Source organism: Melanotaenia boesemani, chromosome 12 (assembly GCF_017639745.1).
Source record: "Melanotaenia boesemani isolate fMelBoe1 chromosome 12, fMelBoe1.pri, whole genome shotgun sequence".
Taxonomy (NCBI): Eukaryota; Metazoa; Chordata; class Actinopteri; order Atheriniformes; family Melanotaeniidae; genus Melanotaenia; species Melanotaenia boesemani.
In genome coordinates, this window is record NC_055693.1 from 31,921,669 (window position 1) to 31,934,707 (window position 13,039).

General features: G+C 38.5%; 1 protein-coding gene across 6 annotated transcripts in view; it reads left to right on the plus strand.

Annotated features, from left to right (window-relative positions):
- Positions 1–13,039, plus strand: part of glsb (glutaminase b) — a 43,391-nt gene that overhangs the window by 14,590 nt on the left and 15,762 nt on the right. For 5 of the 6 annotated variants that reach the window (XM_042001410.1, XM_042001411.1, XM_042001413.1 and 2 more), the window contains 7 exons: positions 6,353–6,385; positions 6,920–6,978; positions 7,616–7,682; positions 8,920–8,970; positions 9,328–9,504; positions 10,417–10,548; positions 10,879–10,971. In XM_042001410.1, coding sequence (XP_041857344.1) covers positions 6,353–6,385; positions 6,920–6,978; positions 7,616–7,682; positions 8,920–8,970; positions 9,328–9,504; positions 10,417–10,548; positions 10,879–10,971 — 612 coding nt within the window. Of the gene's footprint in view, positions 1–3,568; positions 3,599–6,352; positions 6,386–6,919; positions 6,979–7,615; positions 7,683–8,919; positions 8,971–9,327; positions 9,505–10,416; positions 10,549–10,878; positions 10,972–13,039 lie in introns of those variants that run through there. The other variant, XM_042001415.1, reaches the window with a different exon arrangement.

Consider the following 13,039-nt stretch of genomic DNA (forward strand, 5'->3'; position numbering starts at 1 on the left):
ATTACACCAGCTGAAAATAACTTGAACATAAAGCTAATGTGCCCCGTCCAGCAGCAGCCTGTTAACAAGGCAGTCCGAACATAAGGGACACCAGAGTACCATGTGGCCTTATTGGATTTCTCCAGACTGACATGAATCACCTGTTATCAACAAATCAAAACAGCTGAACCTCATGTTTTCACCCATAACAAAGATGAAATCAAACCTGGCTTCTATACCAGCTTTATTGATGAGTCTTTAACACTTAAGACATATTTATAAGTCTTGAGGTTAAATTTTAAATTCTTTAGACTCTCTTTGCTCGATTGGTGCCTGCAGTAAGTCATCAGCTGGACTGAGAGGATGAATGTGTGTGAGATGGAGCTAGCTCTGTTTTTATCGCAGTATCAGTCGTTTTGTTTTTTTTGTTTCTTGTTTTTTTTTTTTCCTTGTATTTTTTTTTAAATAAATGGCCACGCTTAATTCCCCTTTAATTTAGAATAAAAATTAAATTCTCTTAAAAATGACCTTGTAAACACCTAATTCTGATTGACAATGACCATTCCGAATTAAACTTAAATCCGAAGTAAGTGGCTGGTTTATTCTGATTTTAAATCCAATTGGAATAATTCCTCGATCATGTTAACGTTCATTCCGCTTTAAATGAAATCTGGTCGTTCTTGTCCTGTCGGTACTCTACGTCCCTTCTCCTCCTCAGCTGACCGAAGTAAAGCAGTATGCTGGTATCGAGCTGCTGCTTCAAAACTAGAATCACAATCAAAGTGAAAATGGTTGTTTTGATGTGGTCTTCCATGTTGTAGACTAAACGAAAAGAAACAGGAGCTGGAGGTTGTTTACTTCCGGTAGACATAAATACGTCACGTCCGCCCCCTGTCCATAAGAACCCTTCCCAAATCCCAATCTAAAGCGGAATTACATAAAGGCTATTAAACGTCTTTTCCATGTAAACCTCAATTCAGAATTATCTAAATGTAAATGCGAAGGAGAATACTTAAATTCCGAATGCTTTAATTATGAATAATTAATTCTGAAATAAAAACGTCTTGTAACCGTGGCCACTGAACTTCTTGCTTTATTGAATTGTATGACGTTTATTAGCTTTCTCTGGATAGGACCTTTGTTTTAAGCTAATTTTATCCTAACAAATTAGTCACTGAAGTGAACTAAAGGACTCAAGTAGTGTTTTATTCTTTGCATTATACCACCAAATTATTAAGATATTGCTCTAGAGAAGGAAGATTTTCATAGAGAAACCATCTATCCTCCATCAATGCTGAGGCTTAGATGGAAAACTGACAGTTGTTTGATACCAGTTATCAAGTTACAAGATCTCAAATCTAACAGGCAGATTAATTGAGCAGCTTAATTTTAGAGTGAAGTCGTGTGAATTTAAATCCCATTTGCTTCTTCTTAAATTAATTTCCACCTGTGCCCCTAATTCATTGTCACCTTGTACATTTAACACCATTTCAGACAAGTTCATGTATGCTCATGTATAGATGGTTTCAGCTTAAAAACATAACCATTTTGACACAGCAGTCGTTCAGCATTTCTCTGAACAAGTTGAGTTAAAAGAAACCATCTTGCATTTATCTCAATAGGAGTTTAGATTATGCGTAACACAACAAAGACAGTGCATGTGATGTAGACCATCAAGGCCAGACTTTACCATCAGGCAGTGGTCAGCAATCACTATGGGGCCCAAGCTATAAGGGGCCCTTATATAATCTCTTAGTCTTACATATTACTGCAAGAAAATAGTATTTTCAACTTTTACTAAAATAAAAATGTGTTATATTTGAGCTGCTTTCCAATACAGTCCAATTTTATTTATGAAGCACTTTAAAACAACCACAGTGGACCAAAGTGATGTACAGATAAAAAGCACAGCAATAAAATTAATCCAAACATTTTTTTAAAAAATCTAATAGATTAGACAACTTAAAATATAAAAATAAAAGCAAAAAGTCAACATCTTGAGTGTCAAAAAGCTAAGGATTTATTAACCAAATTAACCAAGGACTTATTCTTGTGACAAATTGCTGAAAATACATTTTTACAAGATTAACTTCAATTGTGAAACATCCATCAGACCACAACCGTTTAATCGTCCCACTAAGAATGAAGCAGATTCTTTTCTTTTCCTTTGGACAATATGAAGAAGAATCAAGAAACCAGTAATGGGAGTACTTTTGGCATTGCATATCCAAACCAAGTGGTAGAGATGGTATGAGCAGGTTTATTTCCACAAATTTTAATACGATTCATTATAGTCACTAAAAAATTAGCTCAATCAAACGATAGATCAGGGTATTAAAGGGTTATTCTTTAGTTTCTTTTCAGAAAAACCAGATGTTTGTGTCTGGCTGTGTCAAAAAGAATAAGCTACAAATATAATTTAAACAAATAAGGACTAAAAACTGCGGAAAAATAAGAGGGGAGGGGGGCTCATCACTGGGTTTGCCCTGGACCCCAAAATGTTTAAATCTGCCCCTGATATAGATAACTTTTCTATCATTTAGTGACAGTTTTTTTTTTTAAATGTTGCTTTCTCAAATCAATTTATCTCAAATTTTCTACACGCACTGCAGTTCAGCATGTTATCGTGTTAGCATTTTTTACCCAAAGCGATCAAACACGAATCAGAAAAGAAAACTATGCTCTACTGAAAAAGAAAACCATCAATAAATACTTATTGGTAACAAGTCTGGCTTCATTTAAAAATTTTAAAAAGGGAATTTTGCTTTCTCTCAAAGAAAAACAATTGTTTAAAATCAGTTTCATGTCAGTCCTCTGAAGCTGTTAAAGGTTGAAGCAAAAATGGATGAATCATGTCATTTTAAATGCAGCATCATAGTGATTAACCACCTCTACAGCTTCCCTCACCCATTGTAGCTTCTGAGCATGTTTTAGCTCACAGTTTTGGTTTTACAGCCTCCATTGGGAATGTTGTGGTTCACCCTCTTATCAGCAGTGTTTTCAACTGCAACAGGAAGAGTGAAAACCCTCTGATAAAACCACTGCATGCCATTCGCTCATGACAACAACAGCCGACTTACCGAGTCGACACAGTGGAGTGTTCAGCTGCCAGAGAGCTGGACAGATTCCTTAGGGTTTAAAAGATGAATGAAAAAGTGATTAAAAAATTCTATTAAATCTGAACCCCAGGTGGAGATCCTCCTAAAATAATGTACAGCCTTGTAGCAGGTCTGCAGAGTTGAGTGAAACAGGTTATGCTTCATTTGAATTAAATGATTAAATGATGCAGAGTCATTAGAAATGATCAGTCACAACCTTAATTACCTACTAAGTGTTTTTGTCTGCAGCAGCTCACCATTATCATCAGTTTTAATGTGTGTTTTTTTTTGTTTTGTTTTTTAAATTGTTGTTTAACTGAAACACAATGTGAAGCCGTAAGTCAGACTGCTCAGTTGGACTTTTTAACCTCGTGGGGAAACACTATGGGGTGGCAGGATGCCCCAAACTGTTGTGACATGGTGCTTGAAGGCTACATGCTGTTGTTTTTTGTATGTTGCATATTTTCCAGACTTAGGAACTGTGGGAAATAATGACTGCTGCTGCAGGTCAAATGACGTTGGTAATTTTTTTCTTCCTTTTTCATATCTATTCTCCCCCTTCTCTCCCAAACCCTGATCCCTCCTCCCTTCTCTCTGTCTATTTTTTCCTGCTATCAGTTCTGTAGAAAAAATACCATTTAGTGACTCTTTAACACCTTCATCAGTGCATCTTATTGTTTTCTCTGTACAGTTTAATAAACAGCTTAAAATGGCCAATGATTAATCAAGACATGCTTCATTAAATCCCCATTCAAGATTGAAATAGTTGAGTTATTCTGAATGTGTAAGAAAAACAGATGTTTTTTTAAATGTGCATGTGTGCATCTTTTATTTACTTTTGCTGTTTTCTTTGTGGGACTAGGCAGCATCAGTCAGTTTGTGATCTGATAAATATCTTCTGAGCTACAAACTACAAACTTCTTTCCCTCCTCTTTTCCCTCTGTTTTATCACTTTACACCTTCTCTCATATAGTAGATTTACATTTTCAAACACAGATATCTGCATGTGCATTATTGTAGCTCATGCAAACTATCCCAACATATCTGCACCCAACATACAGTCAGGACTGTCACGTTTTCTTTTAAATTATACATGTTAGTTTATAAACTTAGCTCAAAAAGTATGGAAGTTTGTCTTTGGTTGATTATTTCTTACCTTTATTAATACCAGCTGGTTCTGTTTTACGTGATTGGAAAGCCTGATTAATCACCTTTACAGCGAGGTATACGGTGCAAGGATTGTACTTCTGTGGAATGAGAAACACATTTAAACATGTGGGTAGTGTTTTAAAAAAAAAGACCAGATACTAATCAATACAAAAATTTAGTATCTAGTTAGATAATAATTAGCATGATTAGGTATCGATGCTTTAAAGCCAATTTGGTGTCTGCTGGTTCACGGAAAGAACCAGCCGCCTCTACCAATATTCAGCAGGCACTGCAGCGGGCAGTCCTGCCCCCTTGTGGACCCAATGTTTACAGTGGTGCCAGCTTTGTGGCAACAATTAGAGAGTTTTCATACCTCTCTAGCGACTCTGTCCAAGTGGCCAGCGACTTTCTGCTGTTATTGGAGACTTTTAGGGACTAAGGTGAAATCAGTATCGTTTATTCTTCTCAATGAGCAGCGGGTGCTGCCCCAGGCCCCGCCCCCATCAAAAAGCACTCATGAGAGGCTAGGTCCTCGCCTAGCAGCAGTCCCAGCTCCAAGCTTCAGTCAGAGCAAGAGATGTTCACTTCTGCTCCATGACCAGCCTCAAAAATCCCACAAAGCTGCCACTGACTGATCCCACCCTGGCTTACTGTCAGATATTCAAGCATTTTAATCTAGAAAAAACATTTAGAGTTAACGTTTTAAATCTTTTTCATTTTTTATTTTAGTTAAAAAACTAGATAATTAACTAGTTTGTTTATGTCGTTTACTTGATCTCTTCTCAAGTATTGTTAAAAAAGGACACTTATGTGAAGTTAAAGTTTTCCTAGTTTTGTAATTATTGCACTACAGTGAGCAAACGTTTTTTAAAATGATCTATTTTACAATGTTTATATCTTATATTTATTAATATATTTTTATTGTATTGTTTGGATTGTGTTGTTTTTGTGGGGTTCTGACTTTGATTTAGAAAATGGTGTTGAGTATTAAGGACCATTTTTATTATCAGTTTGAAATTTTAGTATTGTAACAAGCCTACATGTGGGTACCACTCACAAAATAGAGTAAATACCAACAAGAGAATATAGCAGGAGATTTTGTCACAATTTTGAGGCGCTACCCACATGTCTTGCTGTGTTGCTCATCCTAAGAAGTGGCGGCCTTACAAAGTTACTCCTGATTGTAAAGGTGACTAATTAGGCTTTCCAACCAGCACCAGCTGGTTTTATTATGAGCTCGATACACGGGAGGCGACAAACAGCAGTGACGGCGGCAGCATAGCGCTCCTAGACCACTTGTCTCCAAAAAAAGAATAAATAAATAAATTGATTTGTTATGACATTGGAGAGAATTTAGACATTTTGAAAGCAGTCCATGACAGACAAGTAAGTTTTGATCGAGTTGACTGAAATCTTGCTGTCGACTCTATTGTAGAAAACAAAAGGACAACCCTGGGTTCATCCTATTTTACAAACGAGGAAACAGCCTGGTGAATATCATCATTTGATGGCGGACCTCAAGGCTGATCCAGACCGACCTTCAGACAAATTCACCCTGGTGCCACATGGCCGCCTTTTCATTTACATAATCTTTGCATGAAATTTTAAAAAGAATGGAAAAGTCAGACACATCTAAAATAAAAAAAATAAATAAATAAATGGAAAAATATATATATATAAATATATATAGATAGATAGAGAGAGAGAGAGAGAGAGAGAGAGAGATGAAATAATCTAATACAAATTTCCGTACCTTTTCTGCTAAGCTTGCAATTCATACTCAAGCTCAACATCCTGTCGCTATAGTGAGGTGTGGCATGTTTTTTCTTTGACTCGATAATAAACACTACCTTTTTAACTTCAGAAAGACTTCTATCTTTATAACCTAATCACAAACCTATGGTGTTAATAGATTACATCCACTTATCTTACTCTTGGCAAAGGTCAAATGTTTTTTTTTTATTTAGTAGTAAAATGTATTTGCATTTTAGAATTCGGTAGCTTTAATTGGTCAGCAGTTACATGAACCATTTAAGGTTAACTTTTTATGATGCTGTGCTTGTCCTCTGTGATGTTTCCCAGTGAAGGAACGCTACTGACCGCCTCTTGTTTTCTTCTATCCACAGCAAAATGCAAGCAATGCCGAGAAATTTGACTATGTGAGTATTACAACCCACACAGCAAAAGGATGGGACTGTGTAAAATGTCAATTTTATTCCCACTGGAACATAAACAATACATCAGATGTTAATACTGAGACATTTAGCCATTTATTATATTAGCTCATTTTAAATTTGATGGCAGCAACAGTTTATTTTATGTAGCATAACAGCCCGAGGTCATGAAAATATCAAGCACCCAGTTTTGACGTTCAGCCTTTTCCCCAGCACACAGAGATTCCCCAGATTAGTCAGATTTGTCTAAGATTGGTGAACCTCCGTTCATCTTGACATCTGAGACTCTCTGAAATGCTCCAGTTATGTTCAGTCATGATGCTGACCTGTTGCCAACTAACTTATTTATTTGTGAATTTCTCCTCCAGCTGAGTGACTTTTCCAGCTTTTTGCTTCCCCTCATGAGATGACATGCCATTTTTATTTACATTTTAGGTTTAGGTTTTAAAGAATTAGGCCATCGTCTGTTTTTAACGTCTGTTAATACAAGAAGTTTTGTTTTTTTCTCTTTCTTTCCAGGTCATGAATTTTCTGAAAAAGATGGCAGGAAATGAGTATGTGGGTTTCAGCAATGCCACGTAAGTGCCTCAAAATCACATGTTTATCTTTCAACGTTCACATTTTCTTCTTTTACTAGTTGAACATAACATATACATGTATAAACACTACTAACAAAAAGTTAGGGATATTCATTTGTATGATGTCAGAATTAACGTTAAAATCCACTGTAACCTCTACGCTGCTGTTCTCTTATACACACACACACACACACACACACACATATATATAAATATATATATATATATATATATATATATATATATATATATATATATATATATATATATAATGTGTTTGTGTGTGTGTGTGGTCACTTATATGTTTCTATGAAGAGAGAGAATGTTTTTGGCAAACTGTCAGATAAGGTGAGTCTGCAAATAGGGCAAAAGCAAATTTTTAACCTGGTCTGGCGCTGATGTTTGCATCGTAGAGGTCTCTTGCAAGATTTATGGCAGCATCGATGCAAACAGTGTATTCCGGGAAAAGGGCTGGCCGGGGGGTGGGGGTCATATTTCACTATAATCACATGATGCACAGAGCCCTCTGGTTGTACTGTACGAGGGGTGGGCCACTGGAATTCCATCACACACACTTACATAAAGTCATACATCTCATGCCAACTTTCTTGCCTGTGTCCTGCTCTTTGTGTGACAGATTCCAGTCGGAACGCGAGTCCGGAGACAGGAACTTTGCCATCGGCTACTACCTGAAAGAAAAAAAGGTGTGACTCTGCATTAGTCCTGCAGCATTGCTGACTTTGTTTTCTTTTGTCTCTGTCATTGTTTCCCTGGCCTAAAATGTGAAACAGGAAAAAGCATGCATAACACATTTTTCTCTGTTCACTGAAGTTTTTGTAACACCAAAGGTTAAATGTCATAAAGCACCTCTTAACCTCTGCTTGCTTCCTTTAACTATTCACACAGCACTTATTACTCTAACTGTGGAGGACTTTTTCTTTTATCAAACACAGACACACACCAAAGGCCATTTCAGAGGAGAAGAGGAGCTCAGTGTCTTGCTCAGCACGTAGCACAGATTGGTGCATCGTGGACAGCCGCTCTGCCACATGAACCACTGACCTTTTTCTATGCATGAGGCGGAGGCCTGGTCCATTCGCTGTGATTGACATGTGATAGGGGTGTGACAAATCAGGAAAGGATGTTTGCGTCATTGTTTCCAAAAGTTTGTGTCTGCACAACAGAGGCCAAAGCGGTTAGTTATTAAAGACAATATCTGTAAATGAGGACAAGGCCTAACCTGGAACTAAATAAATGAGTCTGTTTAACAGTAAATATGTGGTGACAGAGTGTTCCTTGTTTATAAGTGCAGCAGTTTCGTTTTATTACAGTAACATCCGTTTCAGTGATTGACATTTGACTTCTTCCTCAAGTTACTTGATTGAACAGCTGAAAACAATCAATGTTTTTTGTCTCCTACGTTGTAGGTTGAGTCCCTACTGTGTGATGAAGGAAAAAGTAACTCTGTTAAGCAACAGTGCTGCATTATTGGCCCATTTCTGTTTACATTATACATAAAAACACTAAACTGACCCCTGACTTGCCTTCAGTTATCTTGGATGCTTTCCAAGAATCACTTCTTTATCGTAGCGCTGTAAATGTTTAACTCTGACAATCCTCTCATCAGATCTTTACTTTAAATCTTCAGTTCTGTTATTAAAACATTTAAGTTAATTTATGTCTTTGCTAATATTTGCATTTATAATATGCATTTCAAACTGCCTTTAAGTAGACTAGGAGAGACATTCCAGTTCTTTGGAGCTTCATTATCTGATGTTTTTTTCCTGTCGTGGTTGTTTGACTGGAGATGTGTGTGTGTTGACTGTGTTCATGTTTTCAGGTCTTTAGAAAGAGATCTCAGTCTCAGTGAGGCTGGTTGATTAAGTTATACACACCTTGGTAAACTAATTGCTAAATGTCCATCTTGCTGTTTGTCTGCAGTGTTTCCCAGAGGGAACAGACATGACATCCATACTGGACTTGTATTTTCAAGTGAGTCTTACTGCCATATGTTTTTCTATATGTGTGCATTATTAATGAGTGTCATTAATAATGTTGCCGACCTCCTCTCTACCAGTTCTAGCCACCTTCCTCTTTTTTTCCAACATGTCCACATTTCTGTGTTACAAATTTTCTCTTCAGAGTATCTGCTGTTAGAGGGCTGTAAAAAAGCTAAAGTCCTCCTCAGATTATCCCACATTCGGCCCTGTTTGATACTTATATGCTAATATTTTGTTCCCAGCTCTTGTTACGCAGTAGATGTTTAGTTATTTTTACTGCATGTGCCTGTACGTGCTGCTAGACATTCTGGAGATATTAAATAAATTGTCCTTTCACGTTCGTCTGCAGCTATGCTCCTTAGAGGTGACCTGTGAGAGCGGCAGCGTCATGGCGGCAACGCTGGCGAATGGCGGCATCTGCCCAATCACGGGTGAGCGCGTAATGAGCCCGGAGGCGGTGAGAAACACCCTGAGTCTCATGCACTCCTGTGGCATGTACGACTTCTCAGGACAGTTTGCTTTCCATGTAAGTAAAACTCACATCCATTCATTTTCTGTACTGCTTAGTCCAACTCAGGGTCACAGGGAAGCTGGAGCCTGTCTCAGCAATTAGCAGGACGTTAGAGTAAGACTCACATTAAAACAAAACAGAAAGTAGAATCCAGTCTGATCCAGACAGAAGAAACAAAACAACAACAAAATGAAAGTAAAACATAGCTTCATAACGGTGGTTTCAGGCTTCAATCCTGATGGAAACTTGACAACTGCTGATTGATTGTTGCTCAGCAACGAGAACATCTGTGTTTCACCTCACTGGTGCAATATTTTCTTGTCAGGTATCCTGAAGCAGCTGTTTTCCAAGAATAATATACACAATAAATACAAGGGGAAGCCCAGAAACCACTCAAATAACAAAATGTCTATACACACAGACTATTTACAACTATGATTATGGGTTGTTGTACAGATAAAATGCAGAGATGATGGTCAGCTCTACAGTGAAGAATGTCATCAAAAGATTCTGAGAATCAGGAGGAATCTCTGTGTGCATGGGACAAGGCTGAAGGTCAAAACTGGATGCTGGTGATTTTGGGGCCCTCAGGCGCTTAAAGCTACACAATGGAAATGGTTGCTGCCATTAAACTGAAAACGAATATTTCCATGAAATGGTAATATGGGTTGATGAGATTTGCAAATCACCGTTCTCTGTTTTTATTTACATTTTACACAGCATCCCAACCTTTTTGAACGTGGGTTTGTAAATGACAGGTATTGTTTTAATTTGGTAGAAAGCTGAGACAAATTCCTCTGAGGATTTTCCATCACATTGTGTTAATGTGAGAAGGTGAAGCTGTGATGATGATTTCCTTCCTTCATCGTCATCATCGTGCTGCTTCTGCACAGCTGATGTTTAACCGGTCCTCTGTCCCTGTTGTAGGTCGGACTGCCGGCCAAGTCTGGCGTAGCGGGGGGTATCCTGTTGGTTGTACCCAACGTGATGGGCATCATGTGCTGGTCGCCTCCACTGGACAAGCTGGGCAACTCCGTCAGAGGAATCCAGTTCTGCACGGTTCGTAAATCCAGCTTTAAACATCTCTTCTTCATCATGTTTACCAAAGTTAAAAATTAACCTTCAATTAAGCAGTGAAGCATCATTGTTTACCAAGAATAATTATTCATTTTATTTATTTAGCTTCAAGTGAAATCATTGTTTGCGCCACATGAATGGGAAAAAACCGATAGAGTGGAAATAGTTTAACACGCTGGTGGCTCAACCTGTTTAATAAGTAAGGGATGCTTGGTAAATCATTACCAGGAAGTGTTCTGTGTACAGGTCTTTGTAAACAAGAATCGGCTTAAGCTGCATTTGTAATCAGATTACTTTTCTCTTTCGTCTCAGGACTTGGTGGAGCTTTTTAACTTCCACAACTACGACAACCTGAGGCATTTTGCCAAGAAGCATGATCCTCGCAGAGAGGGAGGAGACCAGCGGGTAAGGAAAAATACCAAACAACACACCTTCTCTGCAGCTGTAGGCTGACATGTTGGGATCATTATTGTTGACGCCAAAAGCTTAAAACATAAGAAAAGATGAAGAGAAAAGTTGGTGTGCTGCGTTCTACGTTTCCTACTGAACATTTCTTTTAGGATGTAGGAAAAATGTTCAAGTTTTCTGATCTTTTTGTAGCTGCAGGAGAAGAGAGGTAAATTCATAGCCCGTACACTTTTCTTCTTTTATACAATCCCAATTCTAGAAAAGTGTAAATGTGTAAAATGTAAATGAAAACAGAATACAGTGCTTTGCAAATCAAACCGTATTTAATTTCTAGTAGAACATAAACAACATATCAGATGATGAAACTGAGAAATTTTACCATTTCATGGAAAATATGAGCTGATTGGGAATCTGGTGGCAACAACACGTCTAAAAGTAGTTCCAGGGTGATGTTCAGCACGGTGTAAAAAGTAGTTCCAGAGTGATGTTCAGCACGGTGTAAAAAGTAGTTCCAGGGTGATGTTCAGCACGGTGTAAAAAGTAGTTCCAGAGTGATGTTCAGCACGGTGTAAAAAGTAGTTCCAGGGTAATGTTCGGCACGGTGTAAAAAGTAGTTGCAGGGTGATGTTCAGCACGGTGTAAAAAGTAGTTCCGGGGTGATGTTCAGCATGGTGTAAAAAGTAGTTCCAGAGTGTTGTTCAGCACGGTGTAAAAAGTAGTTCCAGGGTGTTGTTCAGCATGGTGTAAAAAGTAGTTCCAGAGTGTTGTTCAGCATGGTGTAAAAAGTAGTTCCAGAGTGTTGTTCAGCACGGTGTAAAAAGTAGTTCCAGGGTGATGTTCAGCACGGTGTAAAAAGTAGTTCCAGGGTGATGTTCAGCACGGTGTAAAAAGTAGTTCCAGAGTGATGTTCAGCACGGTGTAAAAAGTAGTTCCAGGGTAATGTTCGGCACGGTGTAAAAAGTAGTTGCAGGGTGATGTTCAGCACGGTGTAAAAAGTAGTTCCGGGGTGATGTTCAGCATGGTGTAAAAAGTAGTTCCAGAGTGTTGTTCAGCACGGTGTAAAAAGTAGTTCCAGAGTGTTGTTCAGCATGGTGTAAAAAGTAGTTCCAGAGTGTTGTTCAGCATGGTGTAAAAAGTAGTTCCAGAGTGTTGTTCAGCACGGTGTAAAAAGTAGTTCCAGGGTGATGTTCAGCACGGTGTAAAAAGTAGTTCCAGGGTGATGTTCAGCACGGTGTAAAAAGTAGTTCCGGGGTGATGTTCAGCACGGTGTAAAAAGTAGTTCCAGGGTAATGTTCGGCACGGTGTAAAAAGTAGTTCCAGAGTGATGTTCAGCATGGTGTAAAAAGTAGTTTTAGAGTGATGTTCGGCATGGTGTAAAAAGTAGTTCCAGCATGGTGTAAAAAGTAGTTCCAGGGTGATGTTCGGCAAGGTGTAAAAAGTAGTTCCAGGGTGATGTTTGGCACGGTGTAAAAAGTAGTTCCAGGGTGATGTTCGGCACGATGTAAAAAAAATAGTTCCAGGGTGATGTTCGGCACGGTGTAAAAAGTAGTTCGGCATGGTGTAAAAAGTAGTTCCAGGGTGATGTTCGGCACGGTGTAAAAAGTAGTTCCAGGGTGATGTTCGGCACGGTGTAAAAAGTAGTTCCAGAGTGATGTTCAGCACGGTGTAAAAAGTAGTTCCAGGGTGATGTTCAGCACGGTGTAAAAAGTAGTTCCAGAGTGATGTTCAGCACGGTGTAAAAAGTAGTTCCAGGGTAATGTTCGGCACGGTGTAAAAAGTAGTTGCAGGGTGATGTTCAGCACGGTGTAAAAAGTAGTTCCGGGGTGATGTTCAGCATGGTGTAAAAAGTAGTTCCAGAGTGTTGTTCAGCACGGTGTAAAAAGTAGTTCCAGAGTGTTGTTCAGCATGGTGTAAAAAGTAGTTCCAGAGTGTTGTTCAGCATGGTGTAAAAAGTAGTTCCAGAGTGTTGTTCAGCACGGTGTAAAAAGTAGTTCCAGGCTGATGTTCAGCACGGTGTAAAAAGTAGTTCCGGGGTGATGTTCAGCACGGTGTAAAAAGTAGTTCC